The sequence below is a fragment of the Magnolia sinica genome, chromosome 8 (genome assembly GCF_029962835.1).
Source record: "Magnolia sinica isolate HGM2019 chromosome 8, MsV1, whole genome shotgun sequence".
Taxonomy (NCBI): Eukaryota; Viridiplantae; Streptophyta; class Magnoliopsida; order Magnoliales; family Magnoliaceae; genus Magnolia; species Magnolia sinica.
Window position 1 is genome coordinate 2,762,650 of NC_080580.1, and position 17,747 is coordinate 2,780,396.

The 17,747-nt window shown below is 37.4% G+C and overlaps 2 protein-coding genes across 2 annotated transcripts; both read left to right on the plus strand.

The window, feature by feature from the left end:
- The first annotated feature begins 7,201 nt into the window (after nucleotides 1–7,201).
- Nucleotides 7,202–9,034, plus strand: LOC131253782 (putative receptor-like protein kinase At3g47110). Its single transcript, XM_058254921.1, has 3 exons — nucleotides 7,202–7,215; nucleotides 7,441–8,413; nucleotides 8,705–9,034. Exons 1-3 carry the CDS (start codon nucleotides 7,202–7,204, stop codon nucleotides 9,032–9,034), a joined length of 1,317 nt encoding a protein of 438 aa, XP_058110904.1.
- Nucleotides 9,035–9,185: 151 nt separating this feature from the next.
- On the plus strand, nucleotides 9,186–11,635 carry LOC131253783 (probable LRR receptor-like serine/threonine-protein kinase At3g47570). The gene is made up of 3 exons (XM_058254922.1): nucleotides 9,186–9,264; nucleotides 9,333–9,782; nucleotides 11,373–11,635. The coding sequence occupies exons 1-3, from the start codon at nucleotides 9,186–9,188 to the stop codon at nucleotides 11,633–11,635; spliced, it is 792 nt and encodes a 263-aa protein (XP_058110905.1).
- Nucleotides 11,636–17,747: the final 6,112 nt, after the last annotated feature.

Below are 17,747 nucleotides of genomic sequence, written 5' to 3' on the forward strand. Positions count from 1 at the left end.
CAAACCCAATTTCAGCTGCATTCAAAACTCATGTGGGCCCCACCAAGTGCTTTTATATATTTTTTTAAATGTCTTTACATAGTTTTAGATATGGTATAGCCCACTGAGTTTCGTATACGGATGATTTTTGAGATATCTCATATGCTAAAGGGGACGCATCAAAACTGTGTATGTCCCACCTTATTCCATGTCTGTATTAACTTATAAACAGGTTGGATCTCAAATAAACATCGCGGCGGGCCCTAAGAAGGTTTCAATAGTGGGTGTCACTGTCCCACTCTTTTCTATGGTGGGTCCACTTGAACTTTGGCTTTGCCTCGTCAGTCAGATGCACCATTCTACAGTGGGCCACGACCTTAAAAATATCATTTTTATTATAAAATATTTCAAAAAAAATTAAAATACAAATTTTGAATTTTTATTTTCAAAATCTCAAAAAATTTCTCATATTTTAATTTTTTCTCAAAAATTTCAAATTTTCGATTTTTTTCTTTAAAAGCATCATTTTTTTCTACAAATTTTTCACAAACATAGTTAAAATTTCTAAACTTTTCAATATTCTTTTTCATATAATATTTTAAATCATTTAAATATTACCTTTTAATTATATATATATATATATATATATATATATATATAAATTTAGATATTTTAAATCATTTAAATATTACCTTTTAATTATATATAAAATATTACCTTTTTAATGCTAATTTTAGGGGTTGATCCCAAATTGAAGTAGATCCAAAGCTTAATTGGACCATTACATAGGAAATAGTGTGGAATAGTGATTTCCACTGTTGAAACCTTCTTAGGGTCTAAAGTAATTGTTATTTGTCATCCAACCTGTTAATATGATCACAAAGACATGGATGAAGAGAAAGCACAAACATCAACTTGATCCAAAACTTCTTTGGCCTCTAAAAAAATTTCAATGATAGATGTTTAATCAAACTGTTTCCTGTGCTGTGGTCCACTTGAGATTTTAATTTTCTTCATTTTTCAGATCACGCCCTAAAATTATCCATTAACATAGATTAACGGAGTGGATAAAATAAATTAAATAACAGGTTCTCACGAGGTCAATAAGTTGGGTCACAATTTTGACCAGAATATTTGGTCCATTTTACATGTCTGGTCCATTCACTCTATTTTATTGATCATTACCCTCAAATTGACTAGTTACTCGCCCCGATCATGCTACATATGAGAGAGATATTGGGTAAACAAGACTGATTAACAATTTGAGTGAATTTTGATTTAAACATCCGAAGTTATTTACTTTTCAATCTGGACTGATCAAATTGTCCGAAAACGGTTAAAGGTTGTTCATAATATCAAAAATATATGAATGAATAGAAAACACAAACATCAACTTGATCCAAAACTTCTATGGCCTCTAAGAAATTTTAAATGGTAGAGGTTTAATCACACTAGCTATTTCCTGTGGTGTAGTCCACTTGAGCTTTGGATATGCTTCCTTTTTGTTCTTTTGACCTCAAATTACCTGTTAACATGGATGAATGGAGTGGATAAAATAAATAAATAATAGTGGACCCCACAGAGTTTACTTTGGTAAAAGTAACAAGTAACTACCTAAATGTAGTAAAGAAGGGTTTCCTTAAAACATTCATAATCATATATAGGGCCTGCCTGAATGTGATTCACATATCCAACCCACTCATTATGTGTGTCCCACTTGGATGAGGGATATCATACCAAGTTTCAACCGCATCCATGTCTATATTAACTTATAAACAGATTGGAGCTCTAATAAACATCGCGGCGGGCCCTAAGATGGTTTCAATAGTGGTTGTCACTATCCCACTCTTTTCTATGGTGAGTCCACTTGAACTTTGGATCTACCTCGTCAATCAGATGCACCACTCCATGGTGGGCCACGAGCTTAAAAATAAAGTCAATCCATGACTTGGGTGGGCCACACCACATACTATAGTTGAAAGGGTTACCCTCCCATTAAAACATTCATAATCATTTATTGGGCCTACCTAGATGTGGTTCATAGATCCAACCCATTCATTATGTGTGTCTCACTTGGATGAGGAGTCAGACCAAGTTTCATACACATTCAAAACTCATGTGGGCCCCACCAAATGCTTTTATATGTTTTAGGGATGTCTTCACATAGTTTTAGATGCTATGGCCCACCTGAGTTTCGTATATGACTGATTTTTGGACTTAAAGGGGACACATTAAATACATGGTGTTGATGTTCTACATACTTCATGGTGGGGCGCACACAGATTAACCTCATGGGAAGTTCCCATGAGGTGACCTTATAGTACCATTTCACTATTTTAGGTCTTTCATGGGTGTTATTCTAACCGTGTAGGGCCCACCTTGATATATTTTATGTATATCGACGCCATTCATATATTTTTCCAACATATTTTAGGATGTAATTTTAAATCATAAGAACTAAATAATCTTAGGTGGGCCATACCAATCAAAATAATATGATGAATAACCATTAAAAACCTTTTGAAGGCCATAAAAGTTTTGGATCAATTTGATCTTTGTAGTTTACCTTCATCTAGATCTTCTTTACATTATCAACAAGTTGGATTGCAAATAAACATTACTAAAACCATACGATGGGCTCTTTATAATTTTTAATGGTAAGATATTATATTATCATTCTTTCTAGCGGTGTGGTCCAGTTAAGATTTAAATCTACACAATTTTTTATACCTGGCCAAAAAATAGGTTGGAGAAACGTATGGGCGGCAAGGATATACAACACATCATCAAAATCTCATTTTTGTTATATAACTTTTCAATTTTTCTTGTCAAAATACAAAATCTAGTTTTCTTTTTTAAAAAATATATTTTTTTACAATTTGACAATTTTTTCACAATTTTGTTTATTTTTTAAAATTTTATTTTTCGAAATATCATTTTTTTATCGAAATCTCACTTTTGTTATCCAACTTTTCAATTTTTCTTGTCAAAATACAAAATTTAGTTTTCTTTTTAAAAAATATATATTTTTTTACAATTTGTCAATTTTTTTACAATTTTGTTTAATTTCTTAAATTTTCTTTTTTAAAATATCATTTTTTAATCTCACTTTTATTATATATAACTTTTCAATTTTTCTTGTCAAAATACAAAATCTAGTTTTCTTTTTTTAAAAATATATTTTTTTTAATTTGTCAAAATTTTCACAATTTTGTTTAATTTTTTAAAATTTCTTTTTCAAAATATCATTTTTTATCGAAATCATTTTTTTTTCAAAATTATCAATAGTTTTTTTTTTTTTTTCAAAATTCAAATTTTTCTTAAGCATTGTTAATTATTTTTCTACGTTTCTTAACTATTTTTTTCGAAATTCATAATTTTTTCGAATAGCTTAATTGAGCATTAGAGACAGTCTTTGATAGGACTATAAGACAGTCTAGGACCGTCTCTAATAAAGACGGTCCTTGACAGTCTCTAATAGAGACGGTCCTTGACAGTCTCTAATACAGACGGTCTAGGGCCGTCTCTAATAGAGACGGTCTTTGACAGTCTCAGATTGCAAGTAAAAGACGGCCAATGACCGTCTCTAATGTAGACGGCCAATGACCGTCTCAAATGCCCGCATATAAGACGGTCAAGGACCGTCTCTAACGCGGACGGTCAATGGCCGTCTCAGATGACCCATATAAGACGGTCAACGACCGTCTTAAATGATTTATGGACGTTGAAATTTTTAAGACAATATTAAAGACGGTTAGGGGCCGTCTAAAATTTTAGAGACGGTTTACGACCGTCTCTAAAGCGTCCTTAAACCAAGCATTTTTAGAGACGGTCCAAAACCGTCTCTAAATTCGTCCTTTTTTCCATTTTTCATGTAGTGTGCATAGCTGTTCTGCATTGCATACTCTGATATTAAATAACTTATAGCCTTGCCAGTATTTCGCTTACACTGATATTTGTGTTCTTTACACTTATTTTGCGCACACAGGTACACTATCCTCTAAGCTTTTTATAAGCTTATGCATGATAAATGCATGCAGGTGACGATAGGACGCAGTTGAGCTGAGGCAGGAGCGTGCAGTAGAGCTTCTTCTTGATTATTCTTCTTCGCCTTCTTGCGAGCTTTGAACCGTTTTTTGTTAGCTTTTCGCTTATGGGTCTCTGCTACAAAAGCCTTGGCCGAACCTGGCTGAATTGTATTCATTTCAACCTCACGTACCAAGTGGCCACAAAAGTCTCTGAACGTAGTGATAGAATCAGTATGGTTCAGAATTCTTTTGATTTGGGCCCAAGATTCAGGCAAGGAACGGTGCATGGCTATAATCTTCTGATTTTCAGTCAATTTGCACCCAACATTCCTAAGGGCACCTATCATTTGCTCCATCTTACGAATATGATCTTTGATGGGGCAGCCGACAGGCATCCTGTACTCCTGGAATTCCAATTCCATTGCCCTAACTCTCGCATCTGACTTCTGCGCATAGGCATCTGTCAGTGCTTCCCAGATTCCCTTAGCGGTTTCATGCACTTCATACGTAGGTATGAGTTCTTTGTGCATAGTGCTAAGAAGGACATTACGGGCTGAACGATTTTATTTTCGCCACTTATTATAGCGAGTCATCGCAACCCTATGTTCTTGTAAATTTCCGTTTTCAGCCAGGATGGGTTCCTCTTGAACTACATCGAGTGTGTGAGATATGTCGTCCTCGTCTAGAAGGCATCGCACTGCGCGGGACCAGTCTTCATAGTTGTTGCCGTCGAAATGTTGTCCTTTTAGCTGTTCAGCGATTAACGCTTTGGTGGCCATCTCTACATTGCATGAGTATCACTACTTAGCTATGATCTAAGGTATTGACACTAATCATCAGCATTTCTATGTATTATATAAAATTTCAAAGTATAAAAGCAGTTAACACATCTTAATGAGATCTGAAAGTCCACATACCCGAATGGGCGGTGTAGAACAATCAAGTTCTCTAATTAAGATGAGATTTAATGCTTTTATAAGAATAAATTTATATAACGTGCAACCTTCCATTACATGGTTGCATGCATCATTTGGTGTAGGAGAATAAACTCCCACTCAGGTTATGCACAACCTTTATTTGTGTATAGGGAGTATCTAAGTACTAAGTTTTTCTATATTTTTCAATGAAAAATAAGGGGGCTTAGATCTAAACACATCAAGCCGAATATTTTCATGCATATTAACATCATCATCAGAAAGGAAAAATTAAGTGCTTAGATATAAAGAGAGTACAATCTTCACCTGTGATCATGACTATTAGTGATGGATCCGATCATTACCGATAATGATCATTGTTGATGATGGATCCTTTCATCAACATTGATCATCATGATTGATGATCGTTTTGTTCACTAATGAGCAATAGATCAACAGTGAAGAAGATATTCTAAAGGAAACTATATTTTTGATACGAGTCCATCATCCTTCAACAGATCTACTCATGAAGAATTAGAAAAACTAAAAAAAAATTGCCACGGATTGGCTGATATGTGTATACGTGCTAACATGTGTACATAAGCCAAATATGAGTTCAAAACAACATGTGTATAGCCAATAATATCAAAGCTTGTATGGTTTAGATGGTGGATCTCTCATGTACAGTTTGTTCGGCCCACCAAAAGCTTGTATGTTGCATATCAGCCAATACGTGTACTGTACGTGTACATCAGCCAACATGTGTACAACACGTGTACATCAGTCAACACGTGTACAACACGTGTACGCATGTGTATAGCAGAAGCTATTACACATGTATGCCCACATTAGCTGGTGTATAGTACGTGTACAGTAGCTAACACATGTATGCCCACATTAGCTAACACATGTACAGTAGCTAACACATGTATGCCCACATTAGCTAACACATGTACAATAGCTAATAGATGTATGCCCACATTAGCTAACACATGTATTGTACACATGTATGCCTACATTAGCTAACACATATACAGTAGCTAACACATGTATGCCCACATTAGCTAACACATGTATTGTACGTGTACAGTAGCTAAGCCAACACGTGTACACATGTGTATAACACGTACTTGCAGATTAGCTATTGCAGATCTGCTTCACACATATGTCAACACGTGTACACATGTGTATAAGTCAACATGTGTACACATGTGTATAAGTCAACACGTGTACACATGTGTATAACACGTACTTGCAGATTAGCTATTACAATGGATAACACGTGTACACATGTGTATAACACGTACTTGCATATTAGCTATTGCAGATTAGCCAACATGTGTACTACATGCGAACCCTTTTTTTTTTTGAGAACTCATCATATCTGATGAGTCTTATAAATCTGAACGGTCCACATGAAGCAGAACCTCATGAAATCCCCTGGTACCAATTTTTACTTCGAACCAAAACTTTGGTGGGCCATTACAAATTCAAACATTTTCTTCCCTTGATTTGAATTTCTCTTTGCTATGGCCCACTAGAATCTTAGATCAGTGTGAAAATTCACCTCCTGAGGTTTCATGGGATTCCGCATTTTATTAACCATTCGGATTCGACACCAATGTCACGTGTGTAAAGGTGCGTAGGTGAGCATGCCTTTAAGTGGTGTAGTTCAATACAACAACTATTAGTGGATGTATTTCTATTAAACAACTATTGGTGGATATGATGTACACGCATGGGGTACAATATGTGGACCATTCCATAAACCAATAACATGGTGTACATTAAGGTGTATGGAATCATAAAGATCTACATGATCATCTTGGTCCATCATAATCGGGCTTACATGCACATGGCATACGTGTATACAAAAACTAATCCACCGTACACATGCTGATTTGATACCATTCGTAAAACATGGATTCCAATCCAAAAAAAAAGGATGGGTTACTTACCTTTTTAGATGAATATAATCGGAGATCCGCCGTTAAATATGCTCTGATACCACTGTAGGGAAGCGCGGAAGGTGAGCCCTCAAGATCTGACGGTCTACACGAAGTTTGGAATCCTCACAAAGCAGAAGAACAGTGCTCCAACGGCCCGCTTATCTACTACTGGAGCAGATGGAACTATTCACACCTCTGATCATACGGTATATAGTGGCCCCAGATTGCGATCTATGAATCAGATCGTCCCAAGGACAAGCTAAGATGGACAGACTATCGTGCACACTATATCTCTCTGTATACTCTCAGTATTTCGTATGATTGTTATTTAATGCGAGAGAGAGTGCATCTAGGAAAGGAGGAAGAGATCGGATGAGATAGGATGAAACCATATTATCCGGTTAAATCCCTATCTCTTATCATATTTCAAATTCAAAGTTGAATTTGAAATCTCAACCGAATGGAAAAGGCCTGAGAAAGCCTAAACATGTGGGACCCACCCACTAGTGATTGCTCACTAGTGGGCCCCACTAGCCTACATCCAACAATAGGGAACCTCACCTTCCTCAGGAGAATCGATCTCAGACGCAATGGCTTCCACGGGACGATTCCTGAAGAGATAGGCCGGTTGTTCCGTTTGAAACTTCTGCAACTGACTAACAATACACTGACAGGAGAAATTCCAGCAACTCTTGCAAACTACTCCGAACTCAAAGGCATTGCATTCTACGGAAACCAGCTCATAGGGAAGGTCCCAGACGAACTTGGTTTCCTACCGAAGCTCTTGGGATTGAGCCTTACTGAGAACAGTCTTTCGGGAAGAATCCCACCCTCACTCGGAAACCTTTCTAATCTCATTATTTTCATTCTCGCAGCAAACAATCTAGAGGGCAGCATCCCTGGTGAGCTCAGCAAGTTGGTAAGCTTAGATATTTTTGGAATTGGTTCTAATAAACTGTCAGGCAAGATTCCTCCCGTGCTCTATAATCTCTCCTCCATCAGTACCTTCGACGTAGGATTTAACAATTTTCACGGAAATCTTCCACCTAACTTAGGCCTCACTCTTCCTAATCTCGAAGGAGTCTATGCTGAAGGAAACCAGTTCACAGGACCCATACCAGTTTCATTATCCAATGCTTCCGGACTTTTACTTATTAAACTTGGCAACAATAGTTTTAGCGGGTCTGTGCCTATGAATTTTGGAAGACTCAAGGGTCTCTCCAGGTTATATTTGGGAGGCAATCGACTTGGAATTGGGAAATCTCAAGACTCGAGTTTTCTCCATTCTTTGACAAATTGCAGTAGTTTACGAGTGCTGCAGCTAGGCATAAATAATCTCAGTGGTGCGTTGCCTGACTCCATGGCTAATCTTTCGACCCAACTGAGATGGTTAACTTTGGGAAATAACAGGATATTCGGAAGCATCCCATCTGGGCATTCAAAACCTTTTCGGCCTCACAACATTGAGTATGGAGTGGAACATTTTAACGGGTACCATTCCTATCAGTATAGGGAAGCTTCAAAAGCTGCAATTTTTAGACTGGTCGGTGAATAGATTTTCTGGGCGAATTCCATCTTCCTTTGGCAACCTCACTGAATTGAATGAGTTTTACCTGCAAGAAAACAACTGGGAGCATACCTTCAAGTCTTGGAAATTGTACATACATGCAGTTCATATACCTCCATGATAATAATCTTAGTGGTAGCTTACCCATACAACTTTTCAGATTTCCCTCTTTAATTGAAGTCAATGTTAGAAACAACTCTTTTACTGACATAAAAACAGTCACTAGTATTTTAAATTTGTCTGCATTTCTATCCATTGGATAACAAGTTGTCAGGGGAAATTCCAAGCTGGGTAGGCACTTTTCTCAGCCTAGAGGATCTCTTCCTCGACGGGAACTACTTTCAAGGATTAATTCCTCCATCATTTACTGCTCTAAAAGGCCTTCAATCCCTGGATCTTTCACGCAACTTGTCTGGAAAGATTCCACAATACCTGGAGAACCTTTATGCTTTGCAATATCTAAATCTATCTTACAATCATTTCGACGATGAATTACCAAAAAAAGGGTTCTTTGGAAATGCCAGCGGAGTTTCCGTAGTTGGAAATAGTAATCTTTGCGGGGGGTATTCAAGAATTGCAATTGCCAGCGTGCTCTAATCAAGCTTCCAAGAAACAGGGGATGTCTCTTGCTTCAAAAGTAAAATTCTCAATAATTGGTGTTGTCCTATGTCTTATTTTATTGTCATGCTTCTTTGCTACCCTTTATTGGGTAAGAAAGTCGAGAAGGAAACCTTTTGCCGTGCCTTCTATGGAGGATCCTTTCATGAACATATCATATGCAGAGCTCTTTAAAGTGACAGATGGCTTCTCTTCTGCAAATTTGATTGGTACGGGAAGTTTTGGTTCTGTATACAAGGAACACTAGATTGAGATGGAACTAGTATCTCGGTGAAAGTCCTCAATCTTCAGCAGCAAGGAGCTTTGAGGAGCTTCATGGCCGAATGTGAAGCCTTGAGAAATATAAAGCATCGGAATCTTATCAAAATCTTAACCTGCTGCTCAAGTATTGATTTTAAGGGCAACAAGTTCAAGGCTTTAGTTTTTGAGTACATGGCCAATGGAAGTCTTGACAACTGGTTGCACATAGATGGACATGACCAGTCCTGGAGGAACTTAAACTTCATTCAAAGGCTAAATATCGCTGTCGATGTGGTTTCTGCACTGGATTATCTACATCATCACTTGCAAACACCAATTGTTCATCGCGATTTAAAACCAAGCAATATTCTTCTTGATGATGACATGATTGCTCATGTGGGTGACTTTGGGCTAGCAAAGTTCTTATCTGAGGTTGCTCAAACCAGCTCACTTGGGGTGAAGGGATCTATTGGGTACATCGCTCCAGGTAAGATGTTCATATATTTCCTATTCTTCTTCTTCTTGGTTTTTTTTTTTTTTTTAATAATCTGTGATGTGAATTGCTTATGCCCCACCCACAGGAAAGTTCCTGTGGGCAGAGGCAATGTGAGTCCCATGGTGAAGTTTGTGAGAAATTCAAAACCTTCTATCAGCTTTAGAAGCTCACAGTAGGACGGCAGCCTAATAATTATTCAGATCCAATACTCAAATGGGCCACACAGTAAAGGAAACAGTGAGGATTAAAAGCTCACCATTGAAACTTTCATGGGCCATAAAAGTTACCCATCAGGCTAATATTTGTCTTTTTAGTTCATCCAATGGGAATAACCTGATGAACAGTTTGGATGCTGTATAAACATTATGGTGAGCTCTGGGAAAGCTTGGACCGTGGGCACTTCCATTCTCACTGTTTCTTGTCATGTGGGGCGCGCATGAATTTTGGATCTGAATATAAAATTGTTAGGTTTCTTTACTATTGTGAGCTTACCAAAATGATGGATGGACCAATTAGATTTCTCACTGACATAACGGTGGGCCCGACATAGCTACGACCCACAACAACTTCTATGGGCAGTTGACTTAATTCTCATTTTAATGCTTATAGGACACTAATAAGGTTTCAGATATCAATGAATTTAATCAATGTATATGTAAAGGAGACATATTCACATCTTGGATCGGGCCAAAATTCCACATTTAATTGGTGCTTTCTTTCTCACCGGTGAGCTTTCACACCTTGTAAATGTATCAATTGTGTAAAACTCCACGTCATGCTAACAACGGCTCTAACAAAAAAAAAAATCAATTGGGTGACTAAAATTGGAAAAACTTAGACGTTAGGAGATCCACGGTGGTACTAAGTCAGATAATTTGAATTTTCATTAATTTTGACAGTTCAGGCTTCCTAAGGAGTGGGCCATCCTAGTAATTGTCCCAGATCATCTTGTGGTGTATCCCACCATCTGCACGGTGGATTTTCTACATGGGAAACACATTGGTAGGGGAAAAAAGTGTTATATGTAGAAGTACACATAAAACATAGAATTTATCTAGTTATAGATGCATGGAGTACTATCAGATGGATGGATGGATTCTCCTGGTGGCACATGTACAACAATAGTAGACTATGCTATTTTTGGTTTACATTTAGAAAATCAGAGACATCGATCCAGTGAAACCTATTTCAAACAAACACTGGGCTAACCTCATTATTCTGGGTTGAATTGGTAGAGCAATGTACATTGATTAAACTACATGTACCTAGAGCTATCCGAAATTTTAGGCCATAACACAATCCTAGAAGTCAGTGAAAGTATATTCCTAGAGCTACAGTGAGAGTAGGATTTCGTTAGCTACTCAATTAATTAAAAATAACATTAATAATTAATAATAAGATCAGAAATGAGTATAGATTCTCTGGCCAAAGTTCATAGCACATCTATTGATGTAAAAATTTTTGAACTTCAGGAAAAATATAAATGATAATTACTTGTTTAAATGGAGTACTCTCTCCCTCTCTCTCTCTCTCTCTCTCTCTCTCTGGCTCATATTTCAATATGGGATGTACAAATTACAGAGTATGGGATGGGCGGTGAAGCTTCTACACAAGGAGATGTTTACAACTATGGAATCATTCTCTTGGAGATGATAACTGGAAAGGGGCCAACTGATGAGATGTTTAAAGACAATCTAAGCCTTCATCATTTCTCTAAGTCTTCGTTGCCTGAACAAGTAATGAAGATTGTAGACCTAATTCTTTTAATGAAGCCAGAGTTACTCAAGACAGTGGAAATCATACCAATGCAAGATATGGAATGCGTGACTGCTGGACTTCAATAGTCAGAATTGGTGTGTCGTGTTCTTTGGAATCACCCACCGAACGAATGAAAATGAAAGATGTTGTTGTGGAAACGCATGCAATCAAGGACTTATATCTTGGGGTCAAGATTCAAAGCGACAAACATGTTAAGTCGCTGCAGTTAGGTGAAGGTCCATCTGAACGCAGAAATTACTGAGACATTATTCGCAGTTATGTTGAGATAGATTTCAAAATAAAATATGTTTGTTGAATAAGCTTTAAATATATTTACTCTTGGCTTATGAAGATGTCTTTCTTTTTTTTTTTCATTTTTCTTTTTTTCTTAGTTTTATCCTGGTGTCAGGCAAAGGGAGACTGTATCATGAATGCAGGAGCATAAAGATATCATCTTGTTATAATAAAAGGCATATTGAGTTATTAAGATGTTCAATTGATGAAAGATTTTATAAAACCCTTTTCAAAATGCCATTACGTTCAAGCAGACTTCCATTGTGGATTAAGATCTTTTCGCTGATGAATTTATGTCACTGATCTATTTTCAAATGCTCATCCATACAACATCAACAAGCGTGTTAGAAACATCCAAACATATTGTAATGTCCTGCTGCCCCGACCTAAATGCATATCCAGGTAACTAAGTGAACGCCAACAAATGTAAATGCTACCATGTGATCATGTGAAGATTTCCTAGTGAGAACTGTGCATTTATCTGGTTGTGGGATAGTAAAATGAAAATTTTTCTCATCTTAATAGTACATGGCATGTATTTATTTTTCATAATTAGGGTTTATGTTTTAAGTTGGTTTATTTCAATTTGTGCTTGTGTAAGTCTGAAGGGTGGCACCATATCTTTACTAGAGTAACGAGAACGAGAACGTGACCGTTGGATTCAGCAATTGCTCTGCATGATAAACTGTTAATGTGGGGCCTTCCTCTTGTGATCCAACTCATTCATACCATAGGTCACGTGGATAAGAGTTGCCCATATATCCCTAAAAAGTGCTCCATCTTCATGACTGTTAAATGTGGACAATTACTTGCAATTTTTTATTTATTTTTATTTTTGGTGTTGAATGGTTAGGATCATTTGATTGGGGAAAACATTATGAAAATCCGCTCATCAGGTGGACTACGTTTGTACATTGGAGTCGTTGGTGTTTATCTTTGTAAACGGTCATTTTTCTGGTACATGTGTTGCCCATTTGACCAGTGGTGGGCTTGGAGGTCTACTCGACCTGATCATTGGTTAGAAGTAAAGGTGGGCCTACCCCAGAAATCTTTTGGCTGTGCTAGGTCTTAAGCTTGTGATTGAAGCCTGAACACAAGATCTAAAGATGTAAGGCGTAATATCTAAACAGGCTGGGGATGCTTTTTTTTTTTTTTTACATGTTAAATGATCCTCACCCTTCCAATTTACTGTAACATAGGATGAAAATTTGCCATGTGAACTTTTTTTTTTTTTTGGGAAAATAGGGCAAGAGATGGCCCTTTTTTCATTTCAAACTATCATCAGAATATACATTCGGGCATCCCTGGGAGAAAAAGACCTGGGAACACCTATCATAGCCAACACTGAAAAGAAAAAACAATAAAAACCTCAAAGGCCCTAGGAAGAAGCCATTCGACAGAAGAGAGTCCCTAAAGCTCCCTAATCGCCCCAGCACCACCTTGTTTAGAAAGAGGAGCCCTCTGACCTGTGGCGTAAGATCAGAAAAATGAATAAACCATGAGAATGTCTGACTATCGCCACCCAAATGGGCCACTGTGTCAGCCGGAGTGTTGCCTTCACAGAAAATATGGACAAACCGAACCTGACCTCTTAGCTTGAGCCTCTCGATTCTGTTAAGCTAGTATCTCCATTTCCAACCTGGGTGGGAGCCCCCATTCAGGCTGGGGATACTTTGATATGCATAAAGTCAATGTAAACGATCCAGATATATTGGATGGTGGGCTGGTACAGGGATGGACCTAGATGGCCAGAGTGTGAGCCCTGTTTTTTTAAGAAGAAAAGATTTTACAGCAGGGGAAAGGAACAACCCCAATTTGATGCAATACTTAATTCCATCCAAAACTGCCTGAGCCTCAGTCCCTTTTAAATGTTACTTATTTATAGCTTAATGTGCTATTTGATCAATTTTATTTTCAGCCTTTATCACTTATTTTCAGCACTTTACGATTTTTTTTTATTTTTTTTTAATTTTTTGACATATTCAAATTATTACGTGCTTAAATTAATATTTACTAAAAATATAGTTTTCTTTTTAGCTCCACTCCAACTGAGTTTACACTTTTGGGACATATACCTCTTAAACTGTTGGGAATCTCATGGTATAAATTCAAAAGAAATGGCATTAGGAAGGCTAAAGGCTGTATGTTGAAAGTCTATTAAAATTTCTTCACTTTAAACCAATCTATCCTTAAAAGTATTTCAAAATTACAATTTATTATTATAAGTTTTAAGCACTTAACTTAATTTTCAAAGTTTATTTTTCAGTTTATCAAACGACACCATCAGAATACAGTTGACCACTCCCATCTCTCGAATCTCTAAGTTAAGCACATCGGTCAAGAGGGAAAAATAAGATGAAATCTGCTTCCCTTTCCTTTTTTACCAAGAAACCCTACTTTCATTTCCAGAATCCAAATCCTCTACTCGTCACAAAAGAGGTTTTCTATATTGCAAAGTGATGTGGCCCTATCACTTCATTTAAAGTAGTAATGTTGACAACAACAGTGATGATGTGGACCAATCAGGAGATAGGAAAATAGAAGTTTACTGTTTGTAACAAGCATAGGATCCACATTCCTCAGGCTAAACCTTGGAAATGGTTGGTTATACTTTAAAACTTTGTTCATAGGTAATGGACGGTTCTCAATGGCTTGTATCAAACAGGAAATGGTTGTTAATCTTTTATTTGGCGCATCTTACACTAAATCGAATTTAGTGAGAATTCTTAATCTCTATTAATATCACTCTCAATTTGAAGATCTAGAATTTGAATTGATGTTGTTTCAATAATTTGTCCTAAGTTTTTATTTTGATAATTCGCAAAATACAATGAGCCCACTTAAGCATTCATGGTTGATTGGTTTAAGTGCTTAACTTACGATTTGCAAATATGTTGGGTTCAATCCTGGAATCACATTAATGTGAATGTCCAATAAGCTTATTAGAATTGGCTTTATGCTAATCTCACCATCCATGCATAATGGATTGATGTGGAATATTCATACCATAATATACGAAGACTAAGAACTATAATTCTTGTCTACTGGAATTCATGGGGAAGAAAATGGATTTACAGATGTAATCAACTTATATGGACAACACTAGATAGAACAGCTTAGAGAAAACTGAGTCATAGGTGTGTGTCTGTAGTCAACATGGTGTGTATGTTCCGTCTAATCCATTCATCAGGTGATCCCTTCAGGTTGAACATATATCCAAAAATTCAGCTTCATCCATAGGTCAGACAGGCCACACTGCATGAGCTTAAATGTTTAGGATGCATGAGCTTAAATGTCAGGTGTGATTTTATAGACTTTACGGTAAAAATAAGAGTATGCAACTGATGAATGGAGTGGATACCGCATGCACAAAATGGTGATTCCCACACAGCTACAGGCTGATTTGAAGAGTCGTTGTCAAGGATTTCATAATAAGAGACTGGGTTGCTTCTTTCTACATGGGATGAATTCCATACCCTTCTTTTCATTTCTGTTTTCACCTGGGATGGGATGGGATGGAAAGAAGGGGTGCTGTTTGGGTGGATCTCCACCAGTGGGGCCCACTGTGATGTATCTGCCTTACATCCATACTGTCCATCCATTTTGAAAGCTCATTTTAGGGCATGATTCCAAAAATGAAGTAGATCCAAATCTTAAGTGGACCATACTACATGAAACAGTAGTGACTGAATCCCCACCATTTAAAACTTCATGTGGCCACCAGAATGCTTATTTTGCCTCTGTTAATAAAATCACAAAAACCCGGATGAAGAGACCACGCAAATTCCAAATTGATCCAAAACTTTTGCAGTCCAAGTTTTTATTGGCTGATTGCCACTTTCTCCTATATTATGGTCCACCTGAGATTCGTATTTGCTTCATTTTTTTAAAATAATTTCCTAAAATGAGTTTTCGAAATAGATAAGCAGCACGTATGTAATACACATAAATCACAGTTGGCAGCATTGTCAAGGATCTCACCGTCTTGGTGAGGGAAGCCGATTGCTGCTAAGTAAACTCTGTTCAGCCCATGTTATGTGGTTTATCCATGTTATCCATCCATTTCCAGTTCATTTTAGGGGTCCAGCCCAAAATTAAAGTATATCAAAATTGCATCTGCTTCGTTTTTCGGAAAAATTTCCAAAATTAGTTTTCAAAATGGACGGAGGGTGTGGATGTTTTTCCTTTGTCCATATTTTTGTGATATTATGAAGAAGTTAGATGACAAGTAAACATTACCGTGGGCCTAGGAAGGTTTCAACGGTGAAAATCATTATTACTGCTTCCTGTGGTGTGATCCACTTGAGATTTGGATATGCTTTAATTTTAGGCTCAACCCCTAAAATGAGTTGGAAAAATAGATAAACGGTGGGGATAAACCCCATAAATTTAAATTTACGGTGAGCACGACAGAGTTTTTTGTGTACGATCAAGCATCTCATGACTCAGTACAGTGGATCCTGAATCCATCCAAGTCGTGTCCTGGGGACTTTTGTAGACTTGCTTTCCACGTCCGTTCAACTGTCAAAGATTCTGAGTAGGGTGATGCAATTGGTAAGTATTTTATTTTCGTGTATCACGCTGCTTCCAAAGAGAAACCGTGTGGACCCATACACGTGCATTACATGTACCCACGCAACAAAGCCGTCCTTTGAGCCACTTTAATATTTTTCACATCACACCCATTCTGTCTGTCATTTAGGCCAGCCGAGGCATGAGTGTGAGACTTAGATTTTCTAACCATGCTACTTCATCCTTTTGAGACTCACATTATGAGCAGATTAGATAGGATATAAACATCACAAACGGGTCCCAAGAAGGTTTTCAGGGTAGGTGTTTATATAGCCATTCACACCCCTATGGTGTGGTCCACTTGAGTTTTGGAACGTCTAACATGAGCAGGCTCAAATGATGGATAGATTAAATGTCCCTTGCACATTCCAGAAGGTTATCTGTTCCAATCAGGTATTGGGATCGTTTCACAAAAAAAAATGAATTAAGAAAGAGAGCCAGAACATGAAAAGCAGACCCATAAAATCGGATTGGAGTCTTTTGTATGCAGCAATCAAAGCCTAGTGGGCCACTCTGTTGTGCATGTGGCATTTGCTCCATACATTAGGTGGGTCCCTTTCTTTTTAGATCCTAGGGCCAATAATTAGTCCGATCCATAACTCACGAGGACCAAACCCCGCAGAAAATTTTCTTTTCATTTGTTCTAATTCTATCTCCAGTTAGTGATGGCCTCAGTCACCACTTAACCTGGACACGAATTACCCTGATGGAAAGCTCAGTGGGGCCTATTGTGATGTTCGTGAGATATTTACTCTGTTCATCCACTTTTCCATATCACGCTAGGTATGGCCCAAAAAAGAGGTAAATCCAAAATTCTAGTGGGCTGCACAACAGGAAAAAGGGGTTAGGAAATGCCCACAGTTGAAACCTCTTGGGGTCCACTGTAATGCTTATATGCCATCCATACCGTCCATATAGTCGTTTCTAGGGAGATGAATTTGAAACACAAAAATAATAGCCTAACCCAAAACTTTTGTGGCCCTACAAATTCTTCAATGATGAATGTCCAATCCTCACTGTTTTCTCTCATGCCATAATATGAAAAAACTGATAGATATGGTAGAAATTTCACAAACATCATAACAAAGATGATAGTGGCCCCATATAGCTATGGATATGGTAGATATATCACAAACATCATAGTGGGCCCCACATAGGTCTCCATTGCATGAATTTCCCGTCCTATGAAAGCCTTCACAGGGAATCGGCATCCCCTTTAGCTTAAGCTTTTTGGATACAAATTTTCCTGGAAAGGCTTTGGCAAGAAGTTACTATGCTAGGAAACTAGGTGGGCCCACTGTGATGTTTGTGAGAAATTCATCATGTCCATCC